Genomic DNA, 20,115 nt, shown 5'->3' with positions numbered 1-20,115 from the left:
CAAGTTTTTGGTTATTTTTCTGATGCTAAGGGGACAGCGGTTCTTTTTTTTATCCAAACCACTTCACTCATTCTCACCTGTAACATGCTGCTGAATTCTTTTCTGTACAGTCAGGGTTGACGATGGAGAATTCCAGAATGGGTCTTGTAGCTGAGGGGGAAAGAGGAACAGTTAGGAAGAGAGGAGAAGAAAAGAATAGGGAAGACAGTAAGGATGCAGGAAGAGTACCAAAGAACAGGAAAGAAAATCCAGAAATGTAGATAGGGAGGCAGAGAGGGCAAGGGGGAAGCAATTGAAAAGGCAAGGCTGGGTGGCTAGGCTGGCAGATGGGCATCAAGGACAGTGAGTGAAGCTGGCATAGGAGCTAGAAAGGGGTCTGGCAGACTGGGAAAGAGACTATTTGTATGTTGCCAGGCCATGCAATGGGAGAAGCTGGAGGTGTCATCCAGCCATATAGACCTTGGCCTCGTAACAAGATTTCTTTGTTTGGGGAGAGAGGGCATGTGCCTTGAGTCAAAACTAGGTGAAGAGCTGGTCAACATTAGGCCAAGAACTACATCCAATTAAATAGTTTTAATGATCAACAAATCTGGTTCCTTCTGCTGTGTGGATGGGGCCAGCGAGACAAAGGTATCCTGGAAACCCCTGTAGGACATATTGGTTGACAAATAGCAATGACTATTTCATGTTAGAAATGAGATAGTACTCCTCTATCTCTGTCTTTCTCCTGTTGGCTAAACATTAACACAAGTATAACATTGTCTACTTGCTTTAGGCTATTGGACTGGCTTCTCTTGGATCATCTGATGTTGAGATTGAAAAACTGGCAACAGTAAGTATAGATTACACTTCAACACCAGAGATAAAATACAAGGGCCCTGATTTTGAGAAAATACTGAGTGTTCACTTTCAGGTGTCTCAAGTTGAGTACCCAAAATGGAGGCATCACAAAAGTTGTCTCTGAACTGTATCTCCAGATCAGGAAAGGGCAGAAGCATATGTTCAAGTCCATCCTTCTTCAGGAAAGCAGATAAGCACATACGTAACTTTAAGCAAGTGTTTAACTATTTTCCTGAATCTGAATGTCTTCCTGAATCAGGGTCTTCATTCAGTTTCAGTCACAGAAAAGTCACCAGTCACTTCCAGCTTCACATCACCCCAACTACTAGGTCAGATTACCTGCATCCTACTATTAAATTAAACCAGCATTGAAAAAGAGTTTATTTTTGTGTGAGCACAAACCAGCAACTAGCTGTGATGATCCACATAGGCACTACAGTTGCAAACACTGGAACTATCAAAAGCAGTCTCAGGGTAGCTATTACTCTGTAGGCAGCATGGCTTTGCAGATAGAGCCCTTCTAGAACTCAAAAAACCTGGTTCTAGTCTGGCTCTGCTTCTGGGGGATCTCAGGCAAGTCATTTCACCTCCATGAACCTCAGTTTCCCCCTCTGTGAAAAGGAGATAATGATACTGATGTACTACCTAAAGTGCTTTGCAATCCATGGGTGAAAAGTGCTATCTAAAAACTAGGTGTTTTTATTTCATCACTGTTCATTTCAGACAGCAGAAGTTATATTTATTTACATGACCAAAACCTCAGCTGGAGTAAGACAACATCATCGCCACTGAAGTCAGTGAGGCTTTTCAGCAGCTGAGGTTCTGCTCCACAAGGTCTTTCTTGCGGTTGTCCCCTAGCCAGCAGCCCTAGTCATTAGGGAATCGAGCTCCAGGGCTAAACCACAATACAAACGCACAGGTGGCCTCACTTTACCAGGCTGCCCAGTCCAAGCTCCTCACAACTGTCCTGCAATCTGAGTAGTGCAGGGCCCACATAGCAGAAAGCACCACATGATTGCCTGGCTTCTTGCCATGCAAAAATAGTTACTGGCCCCCAAAGCCAATGGCCCTAAATGTCAGCCTGTGGGAGTTGTGTACAACTACTGTAAGGAAGGCTGGACTATCATATACTACATCACTTAGTCCTGGGATGGACAATACTTTAAGAACAAGGAGAGCCCACAAAAGATATCCTCTGCTCTCCTGTGATCAAATTCGTGCACCAGGAGTGCGAGTTCTTGTGGAAAGAACAGGGGCTCTGGAACAGCATGTATAGTGGGGATGCTTCCTTGCTTATGAGAATCACCACTTAGTGAACTCACATTTTAAATTACACTGGCCAGAGATGTTTTCAGTTTGAACCTGCAAACTCTGAGTGTATTGATATGATAACATACTATCACCTCACGCTGACCTATGTAATTTGAGGATAGGGAGGTGGTGTGAAGACCAGGGGCAAGCTGGTATAAATGGGGATAGCTCCACTGACTTGCATGGGGTTCTGGCCTCGTAATGAAACACCCTGGGGATATGTCTTTACTGCAAAACAATACCCACGGCAATGAGTCTCAGAGCCCAGGGCAACTAACTTGGGTTCACAGAGCTCATGCTACAGCGCTAAAAATAGCAGTGTAGGCATCCAGGCTCAGGTTGAAGCTTGTGAAACCCAGGAAAGAGAGAGCATCTCAGAGCTCGGGCTCCAGCCTGAGTTCAATCATCTTCACTGCTATTTTTGACCCAGTCACACAAGCCCCCTGAGCCTGACTCAGCTGACCAAAGTTCTGAGACTTGCTGGTGTGGGTTTATTTTTGAAGTATAGCTGCACCCTGGGTCATTCTTTTAGGAATACCTACCATTTCATGCCAGGGCCACCCATAGGGGGATGGGGCAAGTGTGGCAATTTGCCCCAGGCCCCGTGTCCTGCAGGGGCCCCCATAAGAATATAGTGTTCTATAGTATTGCAACTTTTTTTTATGGAAGGGCCCCTCGAAATTGCTTTGCCCCAGGCCCCCTGAATCCTTTGGGCAGCCCTGTTTTATGCAACCTGGCCTATTCCAAAGGCACATACTTGCTCATCAAGATGATTTTTGAGCACCAGGAGTAAATCAGCTGTGTTGGGGTGAACTACCAGTCTAAGGAAAGCTCTACTAGAGGCAGAGGAATCCTTCTAACCCTCCCTTATGCAAGCAGCTCCTGCAGCCCCTCCTGCCCCTCTATGATGAGCCCACATATATCTTTGCAAACCCTGCAGTTCTCAGTCTCTTTGTTGCAGACCAGGAGAGGGTCACCAATAATAGCCCAGGGGTTGTGAGCCTGTCTAATATCCCTTTCTCCAGTCACCTGTTGGAGACGATTTGCTCAGCCATGTTTGCCAGGATGCAGACTGAGAGCAAAGTGCCCCATAAACCTTTTAACTCTTCTGTGGCATCTACTATGAAACACAGGAGCCCAGGCATCCCATAAAATGCCATGGCAGGAGCCACACTGCCACCCTCCCCCAAACTCCTCAGGAATCTATGGCACATCTGAGAAAGCCTCTTTGTGGGTGAGCAAAAATGGGAGAAAAAGAGCTATGTTGTCCCTAGATCCCATTTACGCCAGTACTTGGGAATTCAGCTCTGTGAGGGAACAAATTCATTCTCTTTAGTTTTTTACGGTTGTATGGGTCAGATTGTGAACCCCTTACGTGACTCATCCAAGTGGTCCCATTAACGTTGATGGGACAACTCCTGAGACTCCTGGCTCATCAGTGCAAGTATGGAGTCCAAAATCTGGCTCTAAATCACTAGATCACATAGAGACACATTCTGACTCCTCCTGCTGACCTTACTCCATGAGATGTCTCCTGAAGTCAGTGGGACCATTTATGGAATCAGGCTCATGCTGAGGCATGAGTGCTGCTGTCACAGCACTCATGAGGAGGAGGGATAGTTCAGTAGCTTGAGCTTTGGCCTGCTGAAACACAAGGTTGTGAGTTCAGTCTTCAAGGGGGCCACTTAGGGTTCCGTGGCAAAATCAGTACTTGGTCCTGATAGTGAAGGCAGGGGGCTGGGCTCAATGACTTTTCAGGGGCCTTTCCAGCTCTCTGAGATAGGTATATCTCCATATATTAACAAGCTAGCTCTTAATTGCCTCCCAACTGAGATGTATGGTCTAGTGCCCAGAGCACAGGTCTTGGGAGCCAGGAATATCTACATTCCCTCTTATTTTTGATACTTCTCTCTCTCTCTGTCATGTTGGTTAACTCATTTAGTTGGCCTGCTTCCGTCTCTCCACCTGTAACAGGGCTATTAATGCCTATATCATAGGACCATTGTGAGGACTATCTAGTTAATGTAATTAACAAGTGCTGCTAAGTGTTATGCAATTGATTTTACTAAAGCTAACTCTGAACCACTATTGAGTCCTTCGTCTATTCAGTTCTTAATATTTAGATTGAACATGTGTCCAGTTCTACACAGCTGGGTGAGGGCAGGACAGATTGAAAGTTGTCAGCATTCATGTTTGAACTCACTGCCCAGACAGTATCATATTATATATCACACTATAGCTGTGAGTGTCAAGATTCAAGTTCCTCACTCACTTAGCATCACAGAAGTGGCACGGGGTACTTTCAGAAAGAATGGGGCACCCCATTCCACCTTCCTATCCCTAGGGAGCCAACCAAAGAGATCCTATACTAAAAAGATGAGGAATGGGAAAAGATCCCCTTTAGAAAATAAAAAGAACCTACATGATTAGAACAACACAGATGGAGTATTATCATTTGAAATGTATGTAAAGTAGTTAGAAGAGAAAACCCCTAAGGAACAACAATCTTAGATGTTTGTTTCTTTGTTTGCCTGTTTGTTGTTTGGGGTTTTTAAATTGTAAATGTCCTTGCTAATAAAAAGTCAGAGAACTATGAAGATATAGATCAAAAAAACCAAGATATATTGGTAGAATAGTCTCATACTCTTCTGTGAAGTATCAGCAACTCTTTAAGTGGAATGCTTTAAACAAATCACATAGGGCTTGATTGAAACTTAGGGCTCAGCCCTGTGTAACAGGAAGTGCATAGCTGAATGCCCCAGAAGGAGGGCATTCAGATGAATTGTGATGAATTGAATTGAATTCAGATGAATTGAGATGAATTGTGACACAGATCCACATTGGGAATATGATTCCTTCCTTCCCTGTTGTTTCTTGTTCTTGGGCAGGTTATAGGTTCCACCCCTCCTTGCCCTTCTGCTGGGGAAAGGTACTGAGTGGATAGGCCCTGCTTCCTCCCTCCCCCAGCTTCCCCATGTCTGAAACTGCAATGTGTGAAGTGTTAACAGGGTTGCAGAGCGGTAAAGTGTCCTAATTCCCTTACTCTCCTGAGCAGGTCTTTAGGGCTGGGTCATAATCCAGCACTTAATGTGGAACTACTTCAATTTGCAAGGGCAGCCATAAGGCATTTGTCCTTGCTGTCTGTTGTAATGTGATAAAGATGGAATGGGCTTAATTTTAAAGTGAATGTTAGTGCTAAGGGATGGATAATTTCAAATTTCTGCTAATAGTACCATACAGAGAATGGAAGGGAGGGGACCTTTCCTATCTCATTTTGCTCAAATAGTACATAAATTTACATATATATACATGTAAATATATAAATATGTAAGGATATTTTCTTAAAATATACAAACTTAATGCTTAAATATAAATAGAAATTAAGAAAAGTAATAAGGAGAAAAGAAACCAAAGAAAGATAGGGCACAAGTCAAATAAACAAAAAGGGAGGTGATTATTAGTTTAGTTTATGGTTCTCACAAACTGATTAGTTGTTCTTGGTTATCAGCTCTATTGGTTTACTATTGAGTTTGGTCTCTGCAAACAAAATGGATCCATCAAAGCTTATGGGGCAGGACTCCTTTCATCTTACGGGGAGCTTGTGGTAAGTAAAATGTATTTATTATTGACTGATTCCTATAATCCATTTTCGAACGTTTGTGGGAAAAGTTAATGAATGTTTTCTGACATCAAAATATTCTGAGGATCATTTTAAAAAAACACTTGATCACCACGTTTAGAACCTCACTTCTCCACTCTTCCCACCCTAGAGAAATTCAGATATTCCCTTCTCTCCTACAACAGCCGTCACAAATGTGAATAGAAAAGTTATAGTGTTGTCTGTCTTTCAACTAAATAGTCAACATAGCCATGAAAACTAACTATACTTATGAACTAATAGACTGTCTCCTTACGGGACCTTCACCAGTACAAGCCTGGGCTCTCTCAGCATGTGCACAATGTGCCCAGCCATTTGATGGCATCAGTAGTAACCAGGCAGAGAGCCAGTAACCTGGCCTCAAAATAAGTCAGTAAGGATATGCGACAGTCTGAAGTTCACTGCAGCTGTATTGCAGGTCACTAGAAAAACCCTGTTTAAAGAGATTAGCTGCACAGTTGCCCTGTCCTGTTTAAAACTGGCTCAGAGATTACTAGGGCCCTACCATTTTCAGAGCCATGAAAAATGCATCGTGGACCATGAAATAAGTGCTTCCCTGTGAAATCTGATGTCCCCTTGTTCCTAGGAGCACCCCAGCAAAGGAGACTCCGTGCTTGGCTGGGCAGGTAAGGGACAGGACTTGTCCATCTCCTGCACAGTTGCTCTGTGGGGGGAGACCAGACCCACCTCCGGGTGCCTTCTCCTGCTGCAGGACACTCTCTGGGACTGGGCAGCTGCCCCAAAGGTTCCTATAGCTGGAGGAGACCTGTGGAGTTTTGTCTGATCTTCCCTGTGCTGCTGGAAGTGCCTCAGCAAAGGGGGCTCCTAGCTCCAGCTGGGCAGGAAAGGGACAGGTCTTGTCACTCCCCTGCACAGCTACTCTGGGGGGGAGGCAGAGCTCAGACCCACCTCCACCTCCAGGAACCTCCTGCCGCTGCAGGAAGCTCTGTGGCTGCTGCACAGAAGTGAGGGTGACAATCCCATGACCCTCCTACAACAGGTTTGCAACCCCCAACCCCACAATCCCTTTTTGGGTAGGGACCCCCACAGTTACAACACCATGAAATTTCAGATTTAAACATCTGAAAACATGAAATTTACCAATTTTCAAATTCCATGGCTGTGAAATTGACCATATTGGACTGTGAATTTGGTAGAGATGACCACAGATGCCTTGACAGATCAAAACCCGGCAGACAGAAGCGTAGTTGTCTGACACTAAGCTTGTGTAGCTGCCTGTTATTCACTAGAGGGCAGTGAGTCTTCTGGGACTGGTGTGCTCCTAACTCCTGCAAACTAGACTGCAGGGTTCAGTTTCCAAACTGAATGGTGCATGGTTTGCAGAGCTTTCCCTTATGGTCTGCAGGGAACAGTTCCTTCATTAACACTAGTATAGAAGTATGTGTGTCTTTGTTACAATATGGTCAGGGGCGGCTCCAGGCCCCAGCATGCCAAGTGCGTGTTTGGGGCGGCAAGCCACAGGGGGGTGCTCTGCTGGTGCCGCGGGGGCGGTCGGCAGGGTGCCTTTGGCGGCTTGCCTGCGGGAGGTCCGCTGGTCCCGCAGCTTCTGGACCTCCCGCAGGCATGGCTGCGGAAAGTCCGCCACAGCCATGGAACCAGCGGACCTCCCACAGGCAAGCTGCTGAAGGCAACCTGCCTGCAGTGCTTGGGGCAGCAAAATGCCTCGATCCGCCCATGAATATGGTAGTGTGATATTGTGCATAACCATATTTTAAAATGGTATTATAGAGGTACAGAACCTACACATATAATACTAGTCTTTCTCGCTTTGAACCAAAAGATCAATGTGCATCTCCACAAATTATGTTCAGTTACCCTATATTTGGTTTAGACTTATACTTGTTCTTGGATAAAGTCTGCAGGCTACTGATATTTTCTTTAACTTCCCTCTGTCTTCACCATATGCATTGTCAACAAATATAAAGTTCATCGCTGATTTTATTTATCTTTTAAAACCTGTCAGATCCATTATCAAAATTGAAAATGGAGCAAGGATCAACATTTGTTTTAATCCCCTTATATGTCTGAATACTTTATAGCTTTAAATCTAATTTATTTCAATGTTAAGCAGGGTAATAAAGGATATTGGTGCTCATGTCTCCAAATACGTATGTTTTGAGGCACCTAGGTTAAAGTTCAGAAGCTCAGCAAAGGTTAACTAGTAGTTTTTCAGCATGGCCTCTAGAGATGCTGACAGAGCTTGAAATCTCCTTTAAGTGATTAATCACAAGAGAGGAATCCAGTCAAGTCCTAAGGCTAGGTCTGTGGTGAGAGACTACAAACTTGGCTGTAAAGGCTAAAGTTACATCTGCCCTTTAACTGAACGTAGAAGGCAAGCAATTTGTATTGCTGCCTAATTTTCCCATTAAGAACTGTAGAATCATTCTGAGATGTTTTAACTCCTTCCCTGCGAACTGCTGCTACTTCATTTTAAAATGAACTGCTTCCATTCAACCATTCTATTCTATCAAGGTTCTCATACCGCGCTCATCACTGTAGTCTCTGAGTGCCTTCCAGTATCTCATTAAGTAATTCGACTAACATCTGTGTGTATTCTCTCATTCTCTATCCCGGGGGATATTTTTAAAATATACATGTTGCTTTGTATTTATGTTACAGAAGGCAAAGTCAAAGAGATGCACCTTGTTCTTGGGGTGAAAGGTGGTGAGGTTTCTGTTGCCCTTTAATACCTGGCATGGTGAGGTTCTCAAACGAGCCCCTGAGAAAGTTCCAGCTCCAGCAATCTTTACCCTTATTGTAGAGAATTCTGTCGTGTCAAAGAAGTGTAGTTATTGACCCTGATTTCTATCCCAGAGTACTAGGTGGTCTTTTAAGTATCCTGGGCCCAGGTGACAGAGTGCCATAAAGGTACAGACTGAGACCTTGTACTTGAATTTAAATTCTATTAGAAGCTCATGTGGAGAGCAGAAGATGGATGTGATGTGCTTGCAGTAGTCTATGTTGCAGGAGGAGAGTTCTGGGCCACACTGAACTAGTTAGGGCTTCCTAGGTGCTGAAAGCTTCATGTCCAGATATATTGCAGTGCTGTAGTTCAGCTGAGGTGTGAATACATGAGGCCAGGTCACTGTCCCCCAGGATGGGACAGAGTGTCTTAGCCAACCAGAGCTGATAGATAGCATGATTCATGGATACTGCTATATGAGAGCTTGGTGTCAGTGAAGAATCCAAGAGTACTCCTAAACTATGGATTGAATTATTCAGTTATCAATGGATCTAATGGAGACTCCACTGTAGCAGTACACTCTTCCAAATGTTCCACCAGCATCACCTCAGCTTTGCTCAGGTTCAGTGTCAGCAAGCTGTTCTTTTCCATGAACTGATTTCATCCAAGCACTGGGCCATCTTGATGGTAGTGGTATGATTCTATGTGGTGAAGGATAGGTAGAGTTCTGTGTCCTCTGCATGTTGTTGTTCATGAGTTCATGCCATCTGACCAGTTCACCTAGTGGTTGCACGTAGGTGTTGAATGGGACCAGAGAACATGTCCATCTCCCTTGGTGGCTGCAACCCAACTGAGCTGCAGGGTCCACCTTTTATACTTCCTGTTCCTCTCTCAACCCTCTGCTTCTGGTGTGGTGAGTGTGGCTTTCCTGATTCTGCCCAGAAGGGGGCATCTGTCCATCCCTCACTGTCAATCTCCAAGGGTGGCCACACCTCTTTGCTACAGGTTGGTTGTGCAACAGGCTAAGTGGAACTGGAGAAAGAGGATAAGATGTCAGGAAGAACAAATACTGGTGTAAGACTAGAGACTCAGGAATGCAGGCATGAGGATTGTTCCTGGATATGGCTTGAAGACAAACAGCCATACCTTAGAACATAAAGGTGGCCTCTCAATATGCTTAATAGAGCTTCGGTTCTTTCATCGCCATGAGCTTGTTGCATAATTTATTGCTCATTAAATAAGTTGGTGGGACTTTAAAAATAAAACTTGAGGATTGTGAGGTGAAGGGACAGCTGTGTTACTGAAACCAGGAGCTTCACCCGCAGCTCACTTGGTTTGGAGACACCTGCACAGTCAAAGACTTCATAGCACTCTAGCATTTAGAAAGAAATGTCAAATCATTATGTGATAAGAGGCAAGTGACTCAAAACTAGATGGTTAGCTCAAAATCAGAGTTGATGCCATCAGACTCTGAATGATAGAGAGCCAGAGTATGCCATCCTTATCCACCTTGGTAAAAGGGATTATTGTTATGACATTTTTTCTGTCAACTCCCTACCTAGTATTTATACCTGACTTGCATTTGCCTTCTTTATTAACATTTCAGAATCAATGTTTAAAGAGCTTCACACCCTGAATTTGATTCTAGAAAAGGGTTACGGTATGCGCACCCTGCATTGTTGCAATGCAAGAAACCTCTTCTTTTCCATGTGTGTTGTATTAGTGAACAAATATGAAAATAAACTTTAAACTGTAAATGTAGTATCCTATTCATAATTTATCTTGCCCCATTCCAAAGGCACTTTAGACTCTTAATCAGTACAATGGATGTTTATTTTGTTACGTCTTTATGTACAAATTCTAACCTTTTGTGTTGTTTTTTGTTTTTAAAGTATGCTTTATCAAACAAGCCGGAGCACAAACCATTTGATCCTGAACTGACTGCAGTTCATCCATATCAGGATCAGATCTTCCAACCCGTCTATTTTGTAGCAGAAAATTTTGAAGATGCCACGGCCAAACTCCAGTGAGTATGTCATTGATGCACATTCTTTTCATTGAGATAAATACATTGGGCCAAATGCTAATCTCCAATGCACAGGAGGCACTACTACACCCCTGCCCGATCTGGTAGCTGAGCTAAGGTTAGAAGCTGGGCTCCATTTACAGTATCAATCTAGATACATCCTCATTCCATAAAATACGGTGGCTGATTCAGAACATACATGATCTGCACATTTTTTAATAAATAAAAATACTGCTTTTTAAAAGCAATAGTTGCATATAAGACTCCAGCTACATACCTAGCCAGCCCCCAACCCCAACATCCAAAAAATGCCTTACTCACATTTGTCCTTGCACCATCTCTCTGAGGTAGGTTCTGTTGCTGAGAGGTAGAGACATAAAATTACTTTCCCAAAGACACACAGGAAGTTTGTGGCAATCAGGAGTTGAAGCTAGCTCTCTTGTAGCCCTGTCAAGGGGCTTTACCATAAGGCCATAGGTGCCGACTCTATGGGTGCTCTTGGGCTGGAGCACCCAAGGAAAATTAATAGTGGGTGCTCAGCATACATCAGTGGGCTCCTCCTCCCTCTCCTCCCTCCCCCAGTGTCTCCCACCAGCAACAGGCCCCGCCAATCAGCTCCTCCCCCTCTCCTTCCAGCACCTCTCACCTACCCTGATCAGCTGTTTGATGGCATGTGGAGACGCAGGATGAGGTGGGGGAGAGGCTGGGTGATGCATGCCCCAGATGCTGGGAAGTGGAAGGGGCAAGGGGCCAGGAACAGATAGAATGGGACAAGCCAGCCCCTCCTCCAGCTGCTGGGATGCTGATCTGCAGCATGGCAGGCCGGCATTGGCAGCTGCCTGACATAGCCTGCTCAGCCTGGCTGGGGAGGCAGCTTCTGCTCCCTGCCCGGGCTTGGGTGCCAGGGACCGAGGGTGAGCAATCCAGAGTCTCCCACCCCTGGCACGTTTTCGGCTTGCTCAACCATGGTCCCCAGCAGCCAAGCCCAGGCAGGGAGCGGAGCCACCTCCACAGCCAGGCTCTCTCAGGCAGAGCAGCGACCAGGAGGGGTGGCATTGGAATGACTCCCTCTCACTCCCTGCCCGAGCTCCCTCCTGGGGGGAGGGGGAGCTGCAGAGGGATGACAGAGTGTCCCCCCACAGCACACACAGGTAACATGTGACCTGGGCTGGGCATGGGGGAGGGTCGCCAGGGGAGATGACATGTGACTGGTCACGGGACCTCCTCTTTAGATTGTGCCCGCCCCCCCCAGTATGGGAAGGTACCAATTGTCTATGAGGTGCCCTCGGGGGAGGGGGCAGAACAGGGGTGGAAAGAGGCAGGGTCGGGTGGGGCCTTGGGGGAAGGGACGGGGCCTGGGATGTCGTGAAGGTTAAGCACCCTCCAGGAAATGAGGAAGTCAGTGCCTATTCACAAGGCCATCCTTCTGTCCCAAATGTGTAAGCACAAGGGAACAGAATTAAAATTCACAGTCAACCTAAGTTCTGTCATAACATTAGAATGCAATCTAGGTAACATTCTTATAAAACAAGGTGTGTCGGGGGGGGATATAATTTCCTAGATTCATAAAAAATCCTATTGTGTAACAATGCCCTCCTCCGCTTTTAGCAGTGTTTGAACACTGAACCATCAGCACATTAGCTGGCAAGAGGAGAAGGCAGCTATTGGTTGTAAGGGTGGGTAAGAAGCTGCTGTGGACATGTGCTGGGTCAGGGTGGGGAATTCTTCAAAGAAAGTCCACTCCAGCTCCCTTCCCTCAACCTCCTAGAGACTCTATCTTTTCCAAGGGTTCCCAGTGTACAGTCTGCTATTGAGGTAGTGACAGCAATTTAGGCCTCACCTTAGGTTACAGTGTTCAGCTATTTTCGCACTCTGCCAAAATGTTGCTGACGACTCACCTGACTGAAGAAAAATGGTGATTTTTCAAAAGTGTAAATCTCTGTTAAACCTGAAGAGAATGTTACGGAACAATGAAAAGGCAATTCTCTGGCCTCAGGGTTTTATCCAGTCCAAATTTCAAAAGCCTACAATGGAGGTTTTGCAGCATCTCAAAAAAGCAAAGCTTCACAAGAATCCTTCATGGTGGAAGGTGTTAGGTAACCTAAATGTAGGGATTGCTTCAGCTCCCCCTATAATTATATAAATTCCATGTTTAGGGTTTTGTCTGCAGGTTCAAATGTCATTTACCTATCTCTTATATTCTTCCCCCACCCCAATAGAAAATATGCTCTGAAGATCAAGAAGCCTTTTTCTCTTCACTATGATCCATTCACCTGCAGCATAGAGGTTCTGAATACACTTCAGAAAATCAAGAACACGCTCAGTCAAATGAAAGAGGAGCTGAAAAACCTCTGCTGTGCCCTTGAAAACATTTCTTAAAAGCCAGTCTTAGCTGGTGCTGAAATGTGTACAAATAACTCGAGAACTTACTCATTTCTAGTGGTGAAACTGTGTGTCTGAAGATCCTAACTCATGAGTAGCTGAGTCAGTCTAATCACCTCAGCGAGTCAAGCTACACAATCTTAGCCACATTCATTACTTGTTATAGTATGTTTCAGTGACAAACAACAGAGTATTCTACTTTTGATAGGCAATATAAGCTAGTATTGAGTGGAGTATATTTATCTACTGCTGTCCCCTTTATTGCGTTATATTGATATATAGAAACCCATGCCACTTTTCTAGGGCTATCTCATTGAATGACACAACTTTTCAGACATGTGACTTTTGTTTGCCAGTTAAATGACCCCAAACAGTCAGGGCTGATAATTGCTTGAAAATACCATCTGTACATTTTTGGAGCTCAGTTCTGCAAACAGTTACTAAGATGTATAATACTGGCAACCATGCATAGTCCCCTCAATCTGCCCTGTAGAAAATATTTATAGGATCAGGGCTTGAACTTGTACATGGTATCTATTTGAGACTGTCACTTCATTTAGCAGCCTTCTTATACTGGTAGATAATGTAGTGCCATTCACAAGAGCCCAACGTTTGCTATGGATTTACTTTCCTCTCTCTCTCTCTCTCTCTCTCTCTCTCTCTCACACACACACACACACACACACACACACACACACACACACACACACACACACACACACACACACACTCCCTTACTTACTTACTTACTTACTTTTTCTTTAGAGCCATTTGTTTCATTACATCTTGTAGTAATTTATCTGTCTGTTTCTTGCCAATTGGGGCATAGGCAAAAATGTTTGATGACTAATAATAAATCATTTTTGAATAAATCAAAATATTATGTTCATGAAGCTGGTTGTTTTGCTTTGTAGACTGAACCATGTGCTCAAGGAAAAATAGGTGGAGGATAATGCCAGAGAGAAAGAGTTATCAAAATATTTTCTATAGATGGACTCTACAGGCTATAGGGTCTCGTTCATGAATTCCCTCTGAGAGGTGGAATTTGGATTTTAGGCTTGAGTTTGGCTGGCGCTCAGAGTAGACCTATATTTGGAAGGAATGGCTCTGTTTCGTCCAAAGCCTCACACTTACCTTGGAGGGACTCCAGGGCCGCCCACACACCCTTGTCTTTTCCAGTTTCTGGAGCAGTGAGAGAAAAATAAATAACATAGGGCCAGCTTCTCCTACCCTTACATATGCCTATTAGTACCTTACTTTTCAAGTAAGGCCATTGATTGCAGCGGAACTACTCAGGGAGTAGGGTACTACTATGGCAGAATCTAGTCCTGAGCTGATTTTGGTGTTTTTAACAGAGCACTATTGTGATAAAATGCAGACTTAATGACAATTGTCTAGATTCATCCCTGGTGTAACTTCATTCACTCCTATGGAGTTCCAACAGTGATTAATTTGACTCATGATTTCAGTGGTAAGTTGCTCTTTCCATAAGAGGCAAAACTTGCTGGCCATATACAAGTTCTAGGTCAGAGTCTCATATGATCCAGCAAAGGCTGTTCCAAAAGCAGCAGTGATCATACTTTCTTAAGGACTAAATTCTTTAACCCTTATTTGGTGTAAGGACAGAGGAAGAACTGCAGGGTTTGACCCAAAATGACGTGGACCAATTGCATTGCTCTTACAATAGCTGTTGTTTCATCATCATAAAATAACCATGGAAAAACTAGCATATGATGCCATATGAGGGTGATAGAGGCTAGCAGCAGATAATATCAAACAGAAAAAACTATATATAGTTCACATTTGAGTTGTTTCATGTTAATCTCTCATAGGGTGACTTGAAAGCCAAGTAAAACATGTCTTGTGACTTGAAACTGAACTATGGATGAACTCCCTGTGGTGAATATTTTGCTTATCCTGATAAACTTGTTTTTCCTAGATTGGGTGCATGTAAAACAAAACAATATATTTTATTAAATCTGTATTGTGTTTTTCTGTGATATGTGGGAGAATTCTTGGGAAGTCATTACTTTTTTTTTTGTAGCCAACTCTATCCCCTACCCATTTTGACCCCTCTGAAGTCACCAGGTGCCGGATTGCTTCCTTGTGGACTTACAAGGAGTTCCCAGCATGGTCACATCTTAGGATTTTGTGGACTTGGCAAGGGAGAGAGAGGAGTCTTAAGTAACCTCAAGTCTTCATGAAACTGGGCCATGTTTCTCCCCATTTCTCACCTCACTCTCCTCTTTCCCCCACTGAGGATCTGTATTTCACGGCAAAGCTCTCACAGTCCAGTGGGATACCACTATTTCTCAACCACTTTCCTCTGAGACAGCTTCATTCTTTACACTGGGGTGAAGATCTGTTATGGACTGAACCTCCATCCTGACATGACCAATAAAAGCAACGAAGGAGCGGGAGAAATCATGACTCTTCCCCCTATGAGTAGAAAGTATCACATCCTCAATAGTTCCATTCCCTACTGACCCAGGAGGAAAGAAGCAAACTCACATGATAAATTCCCAAAGGATCCTAAAACACATAATGAACTGATGGTTAGACGTATACAAAGGGGTCACTTAACTCACCACTGAAATTCAGCCACCTCCAAGATTTCCCTGAAGAGTGAATTTTTATAACTGTTTAATAGCTAACTGAAGCACTAGTTAAGATAGGAAGCAAAGATAAAGGGCTAAATTCTCAGCCCTCAGTCCAGTAACCTTGCACTATTCAGGAAGTACAAAAAGAGTGAAAACTTCACCTAAATCCTCTTCTGGGGATTCATGGGGTAGTGCCCAACAGTCATACAGGCAAGCTATACACCTCCCTCACCACATTACCAGTGCAGGGGGCATGTCACAGGTAATGGGGTGAGGCAGGGATGACTGGAGCACAATGTGCATTAGCAGTCCCCAGCTGGTGTCTGGGGGTGTTTCCTGGTCTATTTTGCTATTAAATTTATTTCAATCTAGGATAAACGAAGAGGAAACAAAGTCACAATACATATTTAACTAAGTGGTGGGAAGTGCTCCTTTCAGTAGCCAAAGCAAGCCCCTCCCTCCCTTCCATTGCTGCAGCACAGTTCTACAGCACTGTTCATTGGACTGTTATTGTAGAAGCCTGCATCACATGTAACATACTACAAAAGACTGCAATGACCAGGCAAGGTAACGTGAGGAAAAAGCTCTTCCAGTTTAGAAGCTAAAACTGAAGCTGAACTAGCTGGTTTAAATCAGTTTGGGATACCACTGGAAATTTAAAGGACCTGAACTTGCTACCACTGAAGTCATGAGGCCAGAGCTTCAGCTCACTTAAAGCAGTGGGGAACCTTTGACGTTAGTAACGCTACACTGATTTATAGCACGCGTGGTGCTGCAGCAATAGAAAAAAATCCCATTGAGTGCAGTGGTGCATAAACAGGAGCCGAATTCAATAAAGAAGTCATTTACAGTAATGTCAAATCACAACATTTAGTGACATGGCCCTATATTGATTAATAGAGAATAACTCAATTGCATGGATTTAACTGAGGTTCATCAAGCGCTATAGATAGGCCCACTTTAAATACACTGAAATCAATAGACAGCAAACCAACTCATAGAGGGTCAGTAGCTGTTATGGTGGCAATTATGTTTCAAGAATGTCTTGAGATGACACAGTTCTGCAAAAGAGAAAGTGTTGCTTAACAAGAGTATGAAAAACTTTCTCAAATTTTTTTAAAATATGTTGTTTTTTTAAGTGTTTCCTGAATTGATCCCAGAACTGTTGGGTTTGAAGTAGAACGTGTGTTGGCTGATGGTAGAAAATTTGTAAAAAGTGTTTAAGCCTTGTACTTCAACCAGTCAGTTTGGGTCCTACTCTCATGTCAGTTCATATTTCTTGGTTTAAATCTAAGTAAACAGAATGATTTCACTCAACTCTTTTGTCTCTAGTGTCCTACAAATACAAGCTTTGAAACTGAATCTGACCCTTATGTTTTGCTCCCTTATAAAACATTTTGTTAGCTTTAGGGCATTGGGAAATGGAAGGAACTGTGTTTGTAACTTATTATCCACTATTGTTTGTTGCAACCTTTTTCTAATTACTTATCTTCTTTCTTTGTCTGATTTTATCCAACGGTTAGCAAAACATGCTTTCAGTTACAAATGTGTTGTTCAGAAATCCTAGCAAAATATTAAATGCATAGAACATAAGAACAGCCATGAAGGGTCAGACAATGGTCCATCTAGCCCAGTATCTTCTCTTCCGTTACTGGCCAGTGCCAGAAGCTTCAGAGGGACTGAACAGAGCAGCACAATTTTGAATGATCCATCCCCTGTTATCTAGTCTCATCTTCTGGAAGTTGGAGGTTTAGGGACACCCATAGCATGGGTCTGCATCCTAGACCATCTTGGCTAAGAGCTAGTGAAGGACCTATCCTCCACTAATTTCTATCATACATTTTTAACCCACTGGTACTTTTGGCCTTCACTACAACCCCTGGCAGTGAGTTACACGGACTGATTATGTAGAGTGTGACGAAGTACTTCGTTTTGTTGGTTATAAATCCACTGCCTATTAATTTCATTGGATGACCCTTGATTCTTGTGTTATGCGAAGGAGTAAATAACACTTCGTTATTTGCTTTCTCCACACCAGTCATCATTTTATAGACCTCTATCATACCCCCCCTTAGTCATCTCTTTTCTAAGCTAAACAGTTCCATCTCATCTTAAGCTCTCCTCATATAGAAGCTGTTTCATACCCCTAATCATTTTTGTTGCCCCTTGCTGTACCTTTTTCCAATTCTAATATATGTTTTTTGATATCACTGAGGTTATAATTTATTCCTACGGTATTTATTTCTTATGTTGGGTGCAACCTGATTAAACAATGCTTTTTCTACTTGCATAGTGTTTGGTCCATTATCAGATCCTACATGACTTATCTTGCTTTCACTCAACTGCATTAAGGGAAAATCAAATGAATTTCCATGAGGAGGAAATTATCTTTCTGATTCCTTTGCACTTGAGTTCTCAATTTGCCCAGGAGCAGGAATGATAGCATGAAAAGACAGGAATCTTAGAAACCTACAGAACAGCTCACTATACAGTACTTTGAATGGCAACAAAAAAAAAGGCTTTAAGAACAGCTGCATGGTTATCTATTGCAGAGCTAATTGCTGTCCACAATTTTTCTGTTACTCTCTAGTTCTCCAAAGTTTGTCAAAAGTTCTAGGTATCAATTATCAGTGGTAAGACCTAGAACTTGTTATGGGCAAGATCTTAGTCTCATTGAAGCCCTAGGGCCATATCAACTGGTATAAAAATGACATCGTTCCATTGGCCTCAACAGAGATACATCAATTTATACCATAGGTACATAAGGCCTAATCCTGTGCTCCATAGTCAGATGCTAACCAAGACCTAAATGGGAAAATCCAGTCAAAGAGCCAAAAAACTCTGCTGCTTTTAACTTATGACATTTCTTTCACATCATCTCTTTCATTGGGTGGGGGTGAGAGGAAGGGCATAGGGATTGGGGAGGCAGGATTGGGCCCTCATGTAATGGTAAGGCGACATGACTTCAAAAGGCCATTAGGGCTATAGCAGAAGCAAGGAACTTCTTCCCTGGAAACCATCAGAAAATACATGCAGCTGTCACAGTGAGAGGAGGAAAGGAGGTGCGGGCTGCTCCTTCCCTCCCCAACCACCACGGTGCTCCCTGTGTACCTGAGCTGTTATGGGAACCACAAATGCAGCTTGCTTGATTCCGTCCCCCCGCCCATCATTCCCACCACTTTCAGCATTTGCATGTGCAGGAAATCCCCAGGGAACTGAAGGAAGCTGAAGTAGAGAATGTTCCTGTCCTTCACCCCCAGCACATCTGCCCTTGAAGAAGTGGAGCCCAAAACCTGCAAAGAGCCTTCTGTAATGTTTGGGGGGGGGGCGGGATTCAGCTGTTTGTTTGCATCTTCTGTATTGAGAGTCAGGCCACTGGTATCCAGTACGTGTGTGGGTGCCTTTCCCGCCATAGCTATAGCCCTACAGGATGAACTGCTCCTTAGTCCTGTCTCAGGTAAAATGCTTCTTAATAATGGTTCTATGGCTGGAATGTAGGGGAATATTCTGTTTTCCCCTCTCCACAGAAGCACAATGGGTGAACTGGAAGCAGCGTTCCCCTCAAGGGCTTGCAGGGGGAACTCATAGGCAGCTCTAAGGGCTGAGGTTGGAGTGTGATCAATGGGTTTAAAGTGTCAGAGAGATAGCCGTGTTAGTCTGTATCCACAAAAACAACAAGGAATCCGGTGGCACCTTAAGGGTTTTTACCCACGAAAGCTTATGCCCAAATAAAATTGTTAGTCTTTAAGGTGCCGCTGGATTCCTCATTGTATCAATGGGTTTGTTAGCTATATGAATTCAGGGGCCACACAGACCTGATTCTCCATGCAAGAGGAGAATCAGGCCCTCAACACTGCCTGCAGCAGCTATTACAGTCCATGGGCTATACCAGTTTTGCCACACTGGTAGTTTGTATTGTCTTGGTTAGCAGGGAGGATTCAGCCTCTGATATGCTTCCAGATAGGTCACTCACACGCAGCCACTTTTTCCCTGGGTGATGGGGCTTCCACCCTTATTGCAGTATACCTATTTATAGCAGTTCAGTGTTATTTATATTTTGTCCACAAGGTGGTAGCATAACATTAATATTTAATAGAAAGACAGTAAGTTTCTTAATTCTGGACCAGCACCCCCAGAAGCTTTGTGGTATAGTGGTATAGACTTTAATAATAGTGGTATAGACTTTAATAATCACATAACGTAAGGCGGGAAAATGAAGTTCAAACAAGAATACCACAAAGCAGGTAAATATTTCTAAACAAACAGGAATACAAACACCCACTCCAAGCCAAAGAAGAAGGTTACATGAGAAATATGAACAACATGAACTAAAAACACTGGTCTACAATTTTTGAGAGTTGTCTGCTTCAGAGATAAAATGTGCTATTTATTATGTATTTTGATGTGATGAATTCAAATATGACAATTAAAACAACTGATTGGCTACTATTTCTAAGATATTTAAGTTTTTACATTTTATGTCTATGTCTATTGTGTAGATAGTAGAGTTTTAATCATAATTTGTAAACCTAGGTCTTTTCATGTGTTTATGGTGGCTTTACATGATAATATTTCACCTGTCCTGTTTATGTAA

General features: G+C 43.5%; 1 protein-coding gene across 1 annotated transcript in view; it reads left to right on the top strand.

Moving 5' to 3' along the window:
• The window catches only part of LOC115644756 (tyrosine 3-monooxygenase-like), a 42,291-nt gene extending 29,373 nt beyond the window's left edge, over positions 1-12,918 (top strand). The window contains exons 9-12 of the mRNA XM_030549266.1: positions 776-832; positions 5,660-5,755; positions 10,406-10,539; positions 12,759-12,918. Coding sequence (XP_030405126.1) covers positions 776-832; positions 5,660-5,755; positions 10,406-10,539; positions 12,759-12,918 — 447 coding nt within the window. The remainder of the gene's footprint in view (positions 1-775; positions 833-5,659; positions 5,756-10,405; positions 10,540-12,758) is intronic.
• The last annotated feature ends 7,197 nt before the right edge of the window (positions 12,919-20,115 follow it).

This window comes from Gopherus evgoodei, chromosome 1 (assembly GCF_007399415.2).
Source record: "Gopherus evgoodei ecotype Sinaloan lineage chromosome 1, rGopEvg1_v1.p, whole genome shotgun sequence".
Taxonomy (NCBI): domain Eukaryota; kingdom Metazoa; phylum Chordata; order Testudines; family Testudinidae; genus Gopherus; species Gopherus evgoodei.
Note: the sequence above shows the minus strand (reverse complement) of the source record. Positions and strands in the feature narration are given on the sequence as shown.